The sequence below is a fragment of the Hipposideros armiger genome, unplaced genomic scaffold (genome assembly GCF_001890085.2).
Source record: "Hipposideros armiger isolate ML-2016 unplaced genomic scaffold, ASM189008v1 scaffold_87, whole genome shotgun sequence".
Classification (NCBI taxonomy): domain Eukaryota; kingdom Metazoa; phylum Chordata; class Mammalia; order Chiroptera; family Hipposideridae; genus Hipposideros; species Hipposideros armiger.
The window spans coordinates 3,082,359-3,097,932 of record NW_017731437.1 but is presented as its reverse complement, the minus strand read 5'-3'; the positions used below and the strand labels follow the sequence as shown (position 1 = coordinate 3,097,932).

At 51.9% G+C, this 15,574-nt stretch overlaps 1 protein-coding gene across 2 annotated transcripts in view; it reads left to right on the top strand.

The window, feature by feature from the left end:
- The window catches only part of CYTH1 (cytohesin 1), a 35,747-nt gene extending 20,404 nt beyond the window's left edge, over nt 1-15,343 (top strand). Inside the window, exons 7-13 of one of the 2 annotated variants that reach the window (XM_019644418.1) lie at nt 863-975; nt 1,575-1,723; nt 2,091-2,202; nt 7,323-7,399; nt 10,798-10,869; nt 11,496-11,650; nt 13,545-15,343. In XM_019644418.1, coding sequence (XP_019499963.1) covers nt 863-975; nt 1,575-1,723; nt 2,091-2,202; nt 7,323-7,399; nt 10,798-10,869; nt 11,496-11,650; nt 13,545-13,623 — 757 coding nt within the window. In that variant the 3' untranslated portion in view covers nt 13,624-15,343. Of the gene's footprint in view, nt 1-862; nt 976-1,574; nt 1,724-2,090; nt 2,204-7,320; nt 7,400-10,797; nt 10,870-11,495; nt 11,651-13,544 lie in introns of both variants that reach the window. The other variant, XM_019644419.1, reaches the window with a different exon arrangement.
- The last annotated feature ends 231 nt before the right edge of the window (nt 15,344-15,574 follow it).

Below are 15,574 nucleotides of genomic sequence, written 5' to 3'. Positions count from 1 at the left end.
GGTCTTTGGGAAGTGTGGCAGCTCCCAAAGGGGGAAATTATACCTTGGGGGTTAGTGTGACTATCTGGTAGTCTCTTATTGAAAAGCAGTCTATCTAGGCCTGTGATTGAAATGCTCAGGCGGCTAAAGGGAATTAAACTACGATGTATCCTGAAAGCAAATTGTGTGACACTCTTCCTAAGGTTTTTCATTTAATATTCTGGAAATTTTTGAAATTTAAATTTTGAAATCTTTTCTAATTTTCAGTTTAGAAATGTTTTAACTTCCCGCTGCCCTAGAATAGGAGGTGGGTAGTTAGCTGTGCACTTGATTTTAGAAAGAGAAAAGTGAACTTTAATTTTTTATTAAGTCTGTTACTTGTGCCTCCTGAGAAATGGCCATGCAGCAGTTTCACTGCCGTGGGTGTAAATGATAACGTCATCTCTGGTGGTGTCGTTAAGGTAGATGACAATGGTCCAGTTGAAGCTCACTGGCCATGGTCTCTCCTTGACTTGAAGGGACCACTGTGAAGGCTTTGGTGGGGAATCTCTTCCGGCACCTCATCTTGTTGTGTAGGAAGCGGAGCTGCTTTAGGACCAGCACCGTTCATATTTCAGTCTCGGGTATTATTCTGAGGAGGAGAGGCGTTCTCTTGAATAGGAAAACCTTATTTTTTTTTATTTTTTCAACACTTTCCCTTTGACTGAGAGAGCGGGCAGTGATGTGGAGCAGTAAGTCTGTGTCTGAGCAGAGTGACTGCCACAGAAGACCGTAGCCCCACAGCTCTCCCTGTGCCCTTTGGGATAAAAATCACCGGAAGTATAAGGGTTTACAGAGAAAGTGTCTCGCCAAGTCCTGTAACACACCCGTCTTCGTCGCACAGGCAGTTCCTGTGGAGCTTCCGGCTGCCCGGAGAGGCCCAGAAGATCGACCGGATGATGGAGGCGTTTGCCCAGAGATACTGCCAGTGCAACAGCGGCGTCTTCCAGTCCACGGGTGAGTGAGCATCCCCCTTCCTCGGCACTAGAAGCGAAAGGGCTTAGGTTCTAAGAGCAGCGATTTAAATGGTATCTATGGCAGTGAAAACTTGGACATAATCCCAAAGTCCAACCAACAGTAAGGGAGTAGGAATATAAGTGGTACTTCTAAATTACGCAGCTATTAGAAAGCACATTTTTAACTCTAAGAAGTTTTTATTGGCATAGGAAAAAGCATATAAGATTGGCAAAAAAGCTGGATCCCAAACCCTCTGTTTGAATTGCAGTTTAGTTATAGCACTGGTCTGTGCAGTGCGCTGGTGATGCGCATAGAGGCGCATGTACGTACAGGAAATGAAATAGGTTACTCCGAGGTAGGGGCTGACATGCCATTTGTGTTTTCCTTTTTGTACCCTGCATTGTTGTCCCGATTTTCCGCGGCAGCGCGCTGTTCACGGTCTGAGGAAGCCGTGCAGGCTTGGGCACTCGATGCCCCGGCAGCCACAGCTGTCCACCAGCGGCCTGCCCGCAGCTCGGCCCGCCCTTCCGTCCCCATGTCCCCAGCACTTCTTGTTCTTCCGTGGCTGTTTCTGATCTTCACTGTGCCCCACCCCTCAGACACGTGTTACGTCCTGTCGTTTGCCATCATCATGCTCAACACCAGCCTGCACAACCCCAACGTCAAAGACAAGCCCACAGTGGAGCGGTTCATCGCCATGAACCGCGGCATCAACGACGGCGGCGACCTGCCCGAGGAGCTGCTCCGGGTGAGCGCGCACCAGCACATGGTCCCCCAGGCTGGCGTCTGAGCTGTCCGCTCGCTTTGGTTTCATTACAGAGTTGGTAGTGAGGTCCCTCGGAGGGATCAGGAGGGGAGGTGGCTCCGAAATCTGACACTAAGGGTGTGAATGGAAGTCACACTGCTGTCTTTCCTTCCTTAGTTATCCTTTAGGCATCTCATTTATTTTGTCACTGAGCTGCCTGAAGGCAGGAACGGTGGTTTCTCCCCTGCTCTCAGTTCCTAGCAGGGTGTGTGGCATGCTGGAGGCACAGTGCTGGAGTGAAGGAAGAGAAAGGGGCGGGAGGAAAGCTGTTTCTAGAATCAGAGACAAGCAATCTCGTCTTTTATCCCAGAATCTGTATGAGAGCATAAAAAACGAGCCCTTTAAGATCCCAGAAGATGATGGGAATGACCTCACTCACACTTTCTTCAATCCAGACCGCGAAGGCTGGCTGTTGAAACTCGGTAAGTGGTGCCCGCTGGGTCAGGGCTCCTGCCGTGGAAATGTAGAAAGGGTGTGTGTGCTTGCACATGCGCACACACGCTGTGGGACGAGGTCCACCTCCAGAAAGGAAGTGAGTGCGGGGGGCGCTAGAGACTTGTGGGGACAGGCGTCACTCGGCCATCAGTATTGCCCACGAGTGTTTGCGCTCCACATTTACACTCTGGAAGTGACGGACCAGGTTTTGTTTCAAGGCCGACCCTGGTCCTTTTCCCTCTCTGCCCTCTCAGTCCCCGGGAGGGTGGCCAGCTGTATCCGTCTTTCTACTTCCCGTCACACAAATGTACACCTGGTGCTCCTGCTCCCCCACCCCTGCCCCCACCCCCAGTGCATCATCATCCTTCTACATCTGGCTCCCACGGCAGCGTGCATGGCAAACCCAGAGGCCTTGGCTGCAGCGCACCCCACGCCACTCCTCATTCTCGGGCACTGGTTTTTCCTCCTCCTTTCCAATGCAATCAGCCACATCGATGATTTTGTTCACTCGGGACAAGAAAACGTTATTCCTCTTCCCTTGGCCAAAAGTGAGCTTGAATGGCTGAGATCTGTGACACGCCTTGCCACAGAGGTGCCAGAGTAACCGTAGGGCTCACATGACGTTCACGTCCACACGTGAATGTTTTATTAATTGTTCCAGAACCTAGAGAGAGCCCTGGACTTCCTAGACAGAATGATGGCAATTTTTTTGGCCACTGAGAGAGTACTTTCCTTTGTTGTCTTCCGCCCGGGCCTTTTGAAGTGTGGGTTCCCACATGATATCAGGGGTGCTTGTCAGAGTGAAGCCCCCTACCGGTTCATCTGCTTGTCACAGTGAGATCGGAAGTCACTACTCTCTTGGCCGTTACTGACACACCTGGGAAGTGCTGAAAAGGAATCATTTATTTCTGACTAGTTGAGATAGCAGTAGGATTTATTATTTCCCTTTAAAAGCACATCCCAAGTCCTTGTATTTATACCTGATGACTTAATTCATGAATTTTTAAAGCACTACTTCACTGATTGGAGATTTAAATATCTCTTAAATTAGCCAACATTTCATGTATCTTTAAGCCGGTAGTATCTTTGAAGTTAAGGCTCTAAAATTACTAACCCCAGAGGCATCCATTCTTCTCTTCAGCTTCATTGCCAAGTGGACACAGTTAAAAGGAAACCTGCTGAAAATTTTAAAAGTGCAACCAAAGTTGCATCTACTTCCCCCTCCAGCAACGTTTGTTTAAACACTAATGCTAGTGTTGACAGCCCCAATACTAAAATTAGAACAGTACAAAGATTATCTTGGTTCTTGCACCAGGATGACATGCAAATTTGTGAGGCATCCCATATTTTCAAGGAGAAAAAACATGAACTAAATGCGGGACTTGATTTTTAGGTCATTGCATTACCTTCTCCAAACCTGCACCAAACCCCCCTCAGCTCTCCGTATCGTGTTTCACTGTAGCACACGTACAGTCACCCGTATGTGTCTGTGCTGCGGAAGGCGCCGCCACGCCGGACTTGTGTGTATGTCTGTATGCATATGGCCGTAACAATGTGTACTCTTGTGTATACACACATGTCCATATGTATTCATGGGTGTATGTGTGTGCGTTCTTACACACACTTGAAAGAGTGATAGCCACCTGAAGAAAGACACTTAACATCCCCAAAGTAATCTTTACTCTTTGCTTGGGATTCTGGATATACTAATAAATGGTAGCTCTGTGAGGACTGATTTGTGGCACCTCTGGGGCCAGATTTCCCATAGTGCCTCGGTTCCTGCCTCTACCAGGTGGGACGTGGCCCCTGAGACGAGGCCCCTCATCCACCCCCATACAGCAGCGTTGCCCGTCACTATTTTTGCTTGGCTCCCCCGCCCCCAGGCAGATATGAATAACGAATACATTGCACTTTAAGATTAAGGAGCTGGGTTTAATTTCTTTGTTTTAATTTTCTTTTCTCCCTCATTTGTATGTTTCCATGATTTGGGCTCTCCTTTTCCTTGCCCCAAACTCCAGGAGGTATGTAATCCCCTCAACCTGCTCGCTCCTCTGCCCAGGCCACTGTAACTGCTGCAGCGTTTTCTTATTTTGTTATTTTTGGTTATTTTGTTTTTAATTGCTGGTGGTAGTGTTAATGCTGCTTCTAACTTACTGTACAGTCCCTAGGGAACTGGTCAGGATCAGGGGCTTGGGGCAATTTTCATGTTTTCCCATTTAGGAGGACTACATAGTACATCAGTCAGACAGCAAGGTGCCAAGATATGAAATAATTAAACCTTTTTTGAGCACAGTAATGCAAGAAAACATACTAAGGGTGGGTTTGCAAAAGTGGAGAAAGCAGTCACTGAATTTTTCCTTGTAATTATTGGCCAGGCATGTGCTCTGTATGTTGGATTCCAATCAATATCCATGAGTTAAAAAGTAATTTCTAAAGTGGAGAAGAGGAGGAAGAGAAGGATGCTGTGACTTCCCAGAGTCGTGTGCTTCTGACAGACTGATCAGAAAGCAGACCAGGAAAAGAATTAAATTACACAAATTAGGACATTTGCCTTTGCATGAAAAAGGGAACTGGTGTTTCCTGAACTCAAAATGATACCGAGTAAAATTTAAGAAAAAAAAGACAAAACCAAAACCCCCTCTTTGAAGTCCTTTTCCTTCATTTCTTGGGGGTTGGAGGGGGGCGGGCATTACAACCTCGGCTCTGTTTATGTTTTGTTTTGTTTTTCTCCCTCCTCTTTTTCAACGACTCATTGCCAGAAACCCAAAAATTAGCCTCTTAGTTACATGGAGAGTGTTGCCGTCCACTCTCCAATGCTGATTGGGGGAAACGTGTTTTCCCGGCCCAGAGCCACTGAGGTGTGAGCTTCAGCCGGCCTCTGTGCGTGGGCTGCACGCATAGAGACCCAGCCAAGCCTTGACATCTGTTAGAACATGCTGGAGACTGGGCGGGTTGTCTCCAGCTGCAGGGGAAGCTGCCTCCGGCCTTTCCACCTCGGGGGTCAAGGAACCGAGGTTGGAAGGGGTCCTGTGAGTTCCACAGGGACTGTCCTAGGTGCGCACATTGACCTGTCTGCTTGTTTCATGTCTGTTTTTCTTTCAACATGGAAATGTTCCCCCTGGGACCACAGTGGCGCTTCATGGCAGAGGTCTCTGGCGCCACAGATGGTCAGGGCAAATACCCAAGCTTTTATAATCAGGGAGAGGGCGTTTCCAGCTTTGCTTTGCTCCTGGATGTCCTTCCATCATCTTCCTATTGGCATCTGACCCTTTTCCGTGGCTTCCTGGGCCCTGTGTCTCCTCCCCCCCGTATTCCCCGGTGGTCCTGTGAGGGGAGCGTGTGGTAGTCACGGGGTGAGGTGTCCTGGGTGCTGAGCCCCATGTGGGGAAGGATGCCCGAGACGGAAGAGCCGAGTTAGACTCCGAGATGGGGGAGGGCTTCCTTTCCATAACAGAGTGGCTCCAATTCTAAGTATACTTTTTGTCTTCCTTTTCCTTATTTATTTTTGTTCTGCCCAGCTTTTCCCGTTTTCCACATGCATGTCTTAGTTCCATCTATGGTTTTTTCCTAATCCATACCTTTAGCGATCAGAGGCACATGCTCACATCAGCTGCCAAGTCGCCGTGGGGGAGAGAGTCAGTCTGCTTGACCCTGGCCCAGGGCGGCGGTGGGTGGGGGACACTTACTTGCTCCTGGCAGACCCCCTCTCACGACCCCGGTCTGTGCCGTTTAGAACCTTGGCAGTGAGCGATCATGGTCTTAACCTCCCCGGGAGTTCAGGCACCCGAGCAGAGCCGTCAGAAGGGACCCCAAAGTCCACCAGTGCTCCCATGTGCTGCCAGGTCCTGGGCCGTGGGCCTTATTTCCAGGACGTTGTTTGTGCTGCTGCTTCAGCCTGCCCTTTAGGAAACCTGGTGTGAGCACACAGCATGTCCGGCAGTCAGAAGTCCTCCTTTAAATGCACCCTGCTCTTGGGTGAGGAGCAAGGGAGAAAGCGTGACTGTGGCCCCATTGGCTCACACTCTTGCTTTCTGTGAAGATCGGAGAGTGATATTCTCTGTGGGTCAAATCTTAGCAACAGGAGCCTATACTGTCCGGGGCCGTAAAAAGTGTTAGGAGATGCCACGCATGTCGTAACCACTGGATGACTGCGTGGTTCGTGTTCAGGAAGCTCGCCCTTGACCCGACGGAAGCAGAGGAAAAGGAAGGTGTGGTTCATGGCCGAGGCTCAGAGCAGGACCGGCTCCACTTGAGCAGGCCGTCCCCTTCCTCAGCACCCATCTCAGCAGAACGTCATGACCCCAACGGTGTTCCGGGTTTTGTTAACTGAGAAATATTGAAAGAGCTAAGAGGAGCCGCCACCAGTTCACAGCCATCAGTGTTCATGCTCCTGTCTTGCAACTTTTGTTACAAGCATCTGGAGAGGAGTCCGGAATGAAAAGGCTTCTGAGCGGGACCTCTGTGTACCAGTAAAGTCTCCCTGATACAGGAACTCCATGTTGTGTCATCCAGATCTCGGAGGAGTTTTGTTTTTAGGACACAGGCCCAGAAGCCTGAAAGTAGAAACGCACTACAGTTGGGAAGGCGGGGTGGCGGGTGAGTTCCACATTCCAGGAAAACTGGACTTGTTTGAAAGCCGGAAGGGATTAAAAGGTCTTCCTTCCTGTTCCCTTCTTCATGCCCTTTCTGATGAGATGGGGCTGGTTGACCCGGCAGTGTAGCTGGACCAGGGGACAGGCCCTCCCGTTTTCTTTTGTTTGCCCATTTCCACCACACCCAAAGCAGCTTCTGTAGCCCCCGTCAGACTTGCATTGCGTGTCACCATTGTCCCGGTCCCCCTCCCCACCCCCGTGCCCTCATCCCGCTGTCCATCTCCGGGCGCCTCCTGACTTGCTTGCTCTGCTTGTACCCACAGACTTTCACTCCATGAAAGGTGCTTCTGTCCTGGCTCTGTGTCTTGTCACCGATGTAAACCTTGCCATGGTCTCAGTGTCCCCTGGCGCCCTGCCCCTCGCTTCTCCTCCTCACTCAGAGGAGAGCTTTGTGCCCCGCGGGCCTGCGCTGCCTGCTGACCCCTGGGGGACACGCGTCTCTTTTTGCTCTGCAGGTGGCAGGGTGAAGACCTGGAAAAGACGCTGGTTCATTCTGACTGATAACTGCCTTTACTACTTTGAATATACAACGGTGAGCACCTGCTGTCGGCCTTGGGGGGGGGCAGGCAGGCCTCTGTCCCAGAACCCCCCAGTCAGGCCTGCTTGGAGAAGGCAGTGGGGGGACAGTCGGGCTTGTCCTTCTACATCGCTGGGGGTGGGAGGAGAATGGAAGGGAGGTGGGAGAGCTAAGATGAACCTCAGCCTGGGAACCCTGAAGATGTATGTGTGTGGTGTCTTCCCAGAGGAACTGGGGCGCAGAGCCACCATCCAGGTCTAGATCGGGACAGGGGACACCTGGCCAGGAGAAGGCAGTAGAGAGAACCTTACACATGGCATTAGAAATGGGTTTTAGAGCTGGGCTAGAAAGAATGAACCTGGATCAGTGGCCACGAAAGAATTTGCGGTCCTCTTGAAAGGGAGGTGAAAATAATCGTGATTTGGAGAATTCAGGTTTCCTGGGGTAGCAGAAATGCTGAGGCGTTTGATTCAGAAAAAACGGCCAAGGGGTAAAATATATAATAGAGGAAAAAGAGCTGAAATGGGAAAATTTAGAGATAATCTGGAGTTTTTAAGAAATTGAAGTTTTCTTAAGCTGTGGAAGCGTTGCTGGTTTTTATTCAGTGGCGAAGGAGTTACGTACAGCTGCTAATATGTGTTACCTGTCGGTCTCCATTATAATAAGAGCCTACGAGAATAAAAATCAGCAACTAAGACCTTTTTCACAGCTCCTTCTCACAGAGCACCCAGAAAGCCAGGCAGGTTGGTGGCTGGCACTCAGGCCTGTGGCTGTGTCATTTCTGCCATTCTTCGTGGTCCCCCGAGGAGCAGGGTGGTTGCACAGCTGGCAGCATCGGACTTGTGTCTTGAAATAAGTCCAGACAGTTGAGTGGGAATACTTTGCTTTTGTTCTCCAACCCTCTTCACTTAGTCCAAGTCATGGATCCAACTGGGAGCTGATTTAGAAGTGTCACTTACAGTAAGTGCAGAGCAAGATGCTCTGTAAATAAAAAAATGAAAATGCTGGCTGCATTTCTGTAAAACTTAGCCAGAACCAGAGCTTGGTACCTGCCTTGGCACCTCACTGCTTAGGAGCCAAGTGGGTTTCTGGTGCTGCGCCCACGCTTTGCATGCTTTGTCCATGTGGACGGTATATGAATGGAGCTTCTGTAAGTGTCAGCTTGTAACTCAGAGTCACTCGTTTTGAAAGCGTGCTGCCTATAATGGCATTCGGTAGTTTTCAAGGGATTTCTGACCAGGGTTTTGTGTAGAGAGGGGCTAAACTCATGCCACTTAAGTTCTGCAGCTGCTTTGCTTTTCTGTTATTAAAATCTTTTCAACTATGAGAGAATGTATTTCAAATACGCGAAACAAAAAGATGGCTTCTTCCTGTTTCACCCCCCACAGTACCACTATGACCAGTTTGGTGAATTGCTTTCTGTCGTGTCCCCCCCCCCCGCCCCCCAACACCATATTGCCTTTTTTCTTGATGATATCTAGACTGATGATACTTTAAAATCTTGTTTGGATTATTTTCACTGTTCTCTGGGTTAAAATTAAACATATACAGACTTCTAAGCAATGTACCCTAAGCACTGGGACAGTCCCAGCAGTGATGCAATGAAATTCTAGAATCTTGGGGTTGTTCCTGATGCTGACCATGGTGGCATCACCTGAATGCCACTCAGCAATGTGCCAGCATTGACCAGGCCATGGAAATACAGAGATTACATTTCCCAAGACAGAGCGGGAACCCTCAGGGTTGGTAGGCAGTGGAAACTTCACACAGAACTACCTAACACAGAGGACAATCAGGTAGAAACGGGAGGGGGGTGTAGCACCAGGATACAGAGGATAGAGGGTCCGAGCTACTGTGACCTCGGCACCTTGACCACGGTAGCAAGGACAGGCAGTGGGCTCACACAGGGCCCCCACCGCGCAGCCCTGGGGCACCTGCCATCCCCAGCCACCGCCCCGTGCCCTCGTCAGGGGGAGCCAACCAGGCAGTTCTCCCCTTTCCCCTTTCTGATCTAGGAGTGGTAGTCTGCTGCTGGGCAGAAATTGGTGGAATGAGAAACGTGAAAAGGTGGGACTCCCTCTCTGCGACGTTGGGGGAGACTCCAGACCATATTCGGTTGGGAGAACTGTCCATAGAGGGTGTGCCCATGAGCATGATCTCCCTCCCAAGAGAATGGGATGACCCTGATGTTGGGCGTTAGTGGTGCTAGAGGAGAGCCAGAACTGGGGGGGTGGGGGCGCGGGGAGGGGCTGAGAGGAGCTCGCCCTCGACTCTGCCCTTTCCTGAGACTAGGGTGTGGCCGGGATACAAAACACCCAGCTCTCTGGAAGTTCCAGACTTAAATGAGAACATATTTACAATGTAACTATGTAATTGTAAAGCTATAACTTATTTATTAACAAATAAGTTAAAACTTTTAGGAATGGAACAGATCAGCCAAAACTATAATCACTGTCATAGAGAAAAGGCTTGAGACAGTTTCAGACATTGTATCTGAAAAAGACAAGTATCAAAATAATTAGCTGACAGATATGGAGGACAGACAAAGATGATCTCAAAACCAGAATAATTGGTACCTACAAATATATGAAATTACTGGCTTGAGAAGTAGGAAAAACCACAAATCTGCAAATCAAAAGAGCGCATGGTATTTCGGGAACGTTTGTCACAGGAAGTTTGGCTCCAAGGCTCAGCCCAGCTACACTGTTGAGTTTGGATGGCTGCGTAGCAGGGACAGGAAGCCGCGTTGGCTGATGTCAGACGTCTGGTGTGCGTGGAAACGCATGCGTGGTAGCGACCTTTGCTGAGATGGGAAGCACTGGAGGAGGGCCAGTCGATGCAAGTGGGTGGCGGGGTGTTTGGCGCAGGAGTTTAGGCGCCTTTTGAGATCCAGGTGCAGTTGTCAGGCAGGGCACTTTCTCTTTGAGGTTCCCACAGTCTGATGAGGGGGGAAGGTAGGGCAGGAGACAATGAGCAGGGAATGACATGTGACACAGCTATAGTCCACGTGTTAGGGCACCCAGGACGAGATGAGGGCTTGCAGGGAGGTGCTGACACCAGAACTGAGGTTTAAAGATGAGTAGGGGAGCCAGACAAAGAGGCACAACAGTTTTCTACGTGAAAGGGACTTCCGTGTCCCAGCCAAGAACCACCCACGGCTCTTGGCACACTTGTAACTGTTGGACCCCTTGCCCCCGGCCCCGGTGTGCTCCTTGCAAAGGCCTTTGGTTAGAGGGATTCACTGCGTGTTACCTTGGCTACGCCCTTTTCTTGTTTGACAGTATCAGGCCTGTGCACTAGCTGAGCTGTGAGATGGTGGGAGAAGGCAGAGGGCTGGGGTTTCACCGGGGAGGAATGGAATAGGATAGGGGTTCACGAACGAGCCCTGAAGCCCCTCTTCAATTCTTCTGTAGGACAAGGAGCCCCGTGGCATCATCCCCTTAGAGAACCTGAGCATCCGGGAGCTGGAGGACTCCAAAAAGCCAGTGAGTATTTCGGGTGAGACCCTTTGGGGGGATAGAGAGATGGGCATGGCAGTGCTTTGCAAAAGAATGAAATTGCAAAGGTTTACTTAAAAAAACGTGAAGAAGACTATCAGGCCTTGAATTTAGCCTGACTTTTAAAATGACCTTCATGTTCAAGCTGAAGATGGGTTCCAGATAACCTTGTTGTTCTGCCATCGGCCTCCCTGTCGCTTACTGAAGGTCACAGGTAGACCATCCCTCCTGACAGGCCGCAGGCACTCCCCGTCCAGCGCCTGTGTGATGGGTTTCAGATGCCTTCAGAGTTTTTTTCCTTTGTGTTGGAATCTCATGATACTGCTGGCTTGACTTTAAAAGGCACTGAGTGCCCTGCATTTCTTTCCTCCTTCATCGCACGTTAGAAGCAGAGCTCACGTAAGCCTGGTGGATGCCTTTGCTAACGAGCCCCGTGTGGATAGTTGACATCCCTGGAGCTCCACGTCCAGGCTCCTCTTCCACAGGAGTGCTGATGTCACACGGGGTCTGTGAGGGTCAGAATACCGAGCCCTGTGGGAAGTGAGCCAGCGTTTCCTTCTCGGATGCAGCTTGCGTAGGTCTTTGCTGCTACCTTCCTCTTGTTTGATCCTCAGAACTGCTTCGAGCTTTACATCCCCGACAACAAAGACCAAGTGATCAAGGCGTGCAAGACGGAGGCCGACGGGCGCGTGGTGGAGGGCAACCACACCGTGTACCGGATCTCCGCGCCGACGCCCGAGGAGAAAGAAGAGTGGATCAAGTGCATCAAGTAGGTGGCGTCTGAGCGCCCGGCCGGCTTCGCCCGGCCGGCTTCGCCCACCCGCGCCCCTCAGCTCTCTGCTGTGGGTCGAGCCGCTGGGAGGCGCACTGCCATTTGAATCTGTAGGGAAGGGCTGGATTGCGGTTCGCAGCCCACCTTCCAGGGGACCTTGGGCTTCTTGGCCATTACAGCGTGTTTAGAGAGCACCCCACATTGGGCTTGCCCAAGTGCACCTCACAGGCCCAAAGAGGGAGCACATGAGCAAACCACAGGGACACGCATCACTCGCTAAGCGGGTCTCTCCACGTCTTAGGAAGCAAGTCTCATCTCCATGGCGGCAGCTCAGGGGCAACAGTAATTGTCATGTTTTGTCATTTCTTAATCCTGTGAGATGTTGATATCCTGTTTACAGATGAGGAAACTGAGGCCCACAGAGGTTGAGTTGTTTGCCCGAAGTCATGGCCATGACCAGGGTCACACTGTGCTGTGATGGAGCTGTGGGTCTGGGAGGGAAGGCTCTTGGGTCAGTGTGCGGTGGACCAGCCCCATGGGCTGCTCCTGTGCTGCCAGAGCGCCAGCCGCACAGCAAGGGTATATTACGGGGCGGGCTGTCCGGGCACGCAGGCCTCCTCGTGCTTTCTGCCTGGGACTTCTGTGAAGCCTGTTCACGTCACCGTCATGCCCCACATGCACACTGCTGCTCGTCTTGGTGGCATGTCTTCCTGAGAGCACGTCCCCACTGTCCTCGCTCTCCCCACTGGGCACTTCGTCTATCAGACGTTACCTAGCCATTTCCTTAGCGTCATTTCATTCCTGGGCCTCTTGACGTCCCCTGGAGACCAGGCTGTCTGCACTAACGGGTGGCCTTGTGTTGTCCCATATGGGGGGCGTTCTCCCCCAGGCCACAGCCTACCCTGAGGGGCTGAGCCGTCTCTAGTTGTTGTTTGGGGGCATCTGTACTAAAACCAGACTAGTGTTTTGCCCAGAATAAGGGGCGAGCAAACAGCAGTTCCCTCCCAACCACTCTGGGTGGCCAGATGCCTTCTTGGTGGGGTCCCCTGGGGACACGCTTCGGGCACTGTCCGGCCCTGACTTCCCCAAGGAGCCGTTGAGATGTAGCTCATGGCACAGCACCGCTGTGAACAGATCCCAGTCCCCTCACAGCAGCTGCACTCACGTAGTCAGTTGCAGAGCCAGCCGCCTCCTGGGTGTGCGAGCTCCCCTGAAAACTGGTCAGCACCTGGAACGTGGCTTCTCAGGAGCAGCAAGTTCCCCTTCAGAACCTGCAGATCACAACTTGCCCAAAGGTTGAGCGCGACAAATAAGGGACGTGTCACCTGGCTTCTTGGGGCCAGCGCGGGGCATGCTCAGGCCCCCTGTCCACCAGGCTGTGGACGCAGAGCAGACCTGGCCGGCCACTCACTGGGGCCCCAGCGACAGCACTGACTGCCCAGCCTCAGGTCTTGGTCATGGAGCTGGCAGCATGGGGACCCAAATGACACAGTACAGACCACGGCAGCCATCTGAAAGCACGTGTGCCAGGTGCTGCTGTGTAGCATATTGGATCACTCACTGCTCCACACGCCAGCTCATCATGGAACTAAAGTCCCGCGTTTGTTTTTCTGAGTTAGAACACAACTAAAAGAATGTGTAATGTTCTGTTCCTACACTTAAATTGAGTATTAGGGTGAACCAGGCAATGAACACCCAAAAATGATCTTGTCACCTGTGCTGTGTCTCTTGAAGCTTGTCCCTGAAGCTGTCATGTGGACACAGTGATTTGGCCTTTACCGTGACGCGCAGGCGGGCAGGGGGTCTGGGACACAGGTGCCCCTGGGGCATCCCTGCGGGTGGCGTCTCTTCTGGTCCTGCTGCTCAGCCTCTTCTCTTTTCTGCATTCCAGAGCGGCCATCAGCAGGGACCCTTTCTACGAGATGCTGGCGGCTCGGAAGAAGAAGGTGTCCTCCACGAAAAGGCACTGAGTCTGCAGCGGGCCGTCTGTTCCCGCGCCTCCCACGTCGGCGGGGCGGGTGCCGAGCAGGAACGCCTTGCGGGGCACGCCCTGAGTTCTAGAGACTCGCTTCAGCTTTTGCTATTTTTTTCTAAGTGGGAGGAGGGTAGCAGTTAGCGCTGGGAAGAGGGACCCGATGCCTGTCCAGCAGGGGCTTTGAGCCTCTCTCTGAAGAGAACGGAGCTCATGTCAGCAAGGCCGCCTCGTCGCAGGCCCTGTGGCAGGACTCGGGGCCGACAGTTGCCTCCCAGTTATTTCCGTGAAGAAGCCTTCTTCCTGCTCTGTGAGTTTCCATTAGGATATACTGTTACATGTTCAGAAAAGGTGGAATGGGAGTGAAGCCACGGGCTCGAAAGATATATTTTTGTTTTCTAAAAAGAGAAAAAGTAAAGTAGAGCTGTTCCGATGCGCTCTGCCCCGTATGGCTGGGAGAGCTCCTCCCTGGGCAGCTGCTAAGGGGCGTCAGCCCCGGGTCCAGGGGGGCAGGCCGCTTCCTTCACTTTGGGGAGCCGACGGGCACGCCAGAGGGTGGAGGAGGCGGCATGGACTCGACATGACACAGAGTCCGCCTGGGACCTGCGGCGGGCGGGCAGCTCCAGCTGATGCTCTTCCTGTCCGAGTGCCCGGGACCACTGAGTGGAGAAGACAAGCAACTGGACACTTGCGTTGTTTTTTCTTTCAGAATTGATTCTTGTTGGGCTTTAAAATAGGGAGTGAGCATTTTTCCTTGAGCTAAATGCCTAATAACCAAAACTGTGAGGCCGGTGCCCCCAGCAGAGGCTCTGGGCGGCCTAACTGTTCTTATTTGATTTTCTTTCCTCCCGCAAACTCCAGTCCTCGTTTTAGAGGAAGGAGTCTTCCCCAATCACCTTAGGGCTTCAGCGTTTTCTGCCTCTAACCTGGCCCTCACCTGGACTGCTCTCCATGCATTTTGTGGTGAGCCCCTCGCAGGGAAGTGGCCTTTACCTGCTCGGCGGGGGCAGGTGGAGGGGCGAGGGGTGACAAGGCCGGCCTCTCGCGTCGCTTTGCTTTCCCATCGCACAACAGCGCGTGCAGCAGCCTCGCCCCTCCTAACCTACGATGTGAAGGGAGCCTTCTCCTGCCGTTCTCTCAGGGACTCTCGGGCACTCCTGCCACTCATCAGGGCCTGCGTGCCGGTCCAGCCGGAGCAGGGGGCTGCCCGGGCCATCTCGGCCTGTCCCTCCAGTGGTCCAGGACCAGGCAGTGCCCAGTGCTGCCTCACGGAAGAGCTGGCGGTCTCCCCCGGGCAGCGGGGCCCCGGCTCCCCTGACACCTCTAAAGCAGGCTCACATCTCTGGAAATAGCTTTTGTAAAAGGGACTGGTGGAGGAGTGTTGGGGGGACTCTGGGGTCCCCCCTTCGTGCAGGTCCTACCTGGAGTGGCTTCGGGTACTTTTATGCCAGAGCTCGTGAAGGTGACAGAGGAGGGTCCAGGCTGGAAACCTGAACTTTCTGGTCGGGAGAACCAGGGCGGTGCAGCCGAAGTCCAGGCGGCCTCGTGCCGGAGCCCTCCGCTGCCTGCAGGCGACCTGGACAGAGAGGCACCTGTCAGTATTAGTAGTCTATTTATCAGAGGTGTACATAATCCATGTATAGTTTTTCTCCTTTTAGATTATTTTGTATTTGTTTAAAAAAAGTTTTGTCAAAATATATAAAGAAATGACTGAAAGTTGTTAACAGGGTTTTTAAAAAATTATAATTATTATTCCACTTGTTTTTTGTTTGGTTGTTTTTCTTTGCCTTGTAAACTAGCGCCAAGGAACAGCAGCAAATAAACTCCAAATCTGCCCAAACCACCTTTGTCGCTGTGGCCTTCTGCCTGTCGTTCCCTGGGTGGCTCTGAGTGGGAAGGCTGGCTCCCTGAGCGCCGATGGGGAGGGATATGTCACTTCAGCTTTCGTC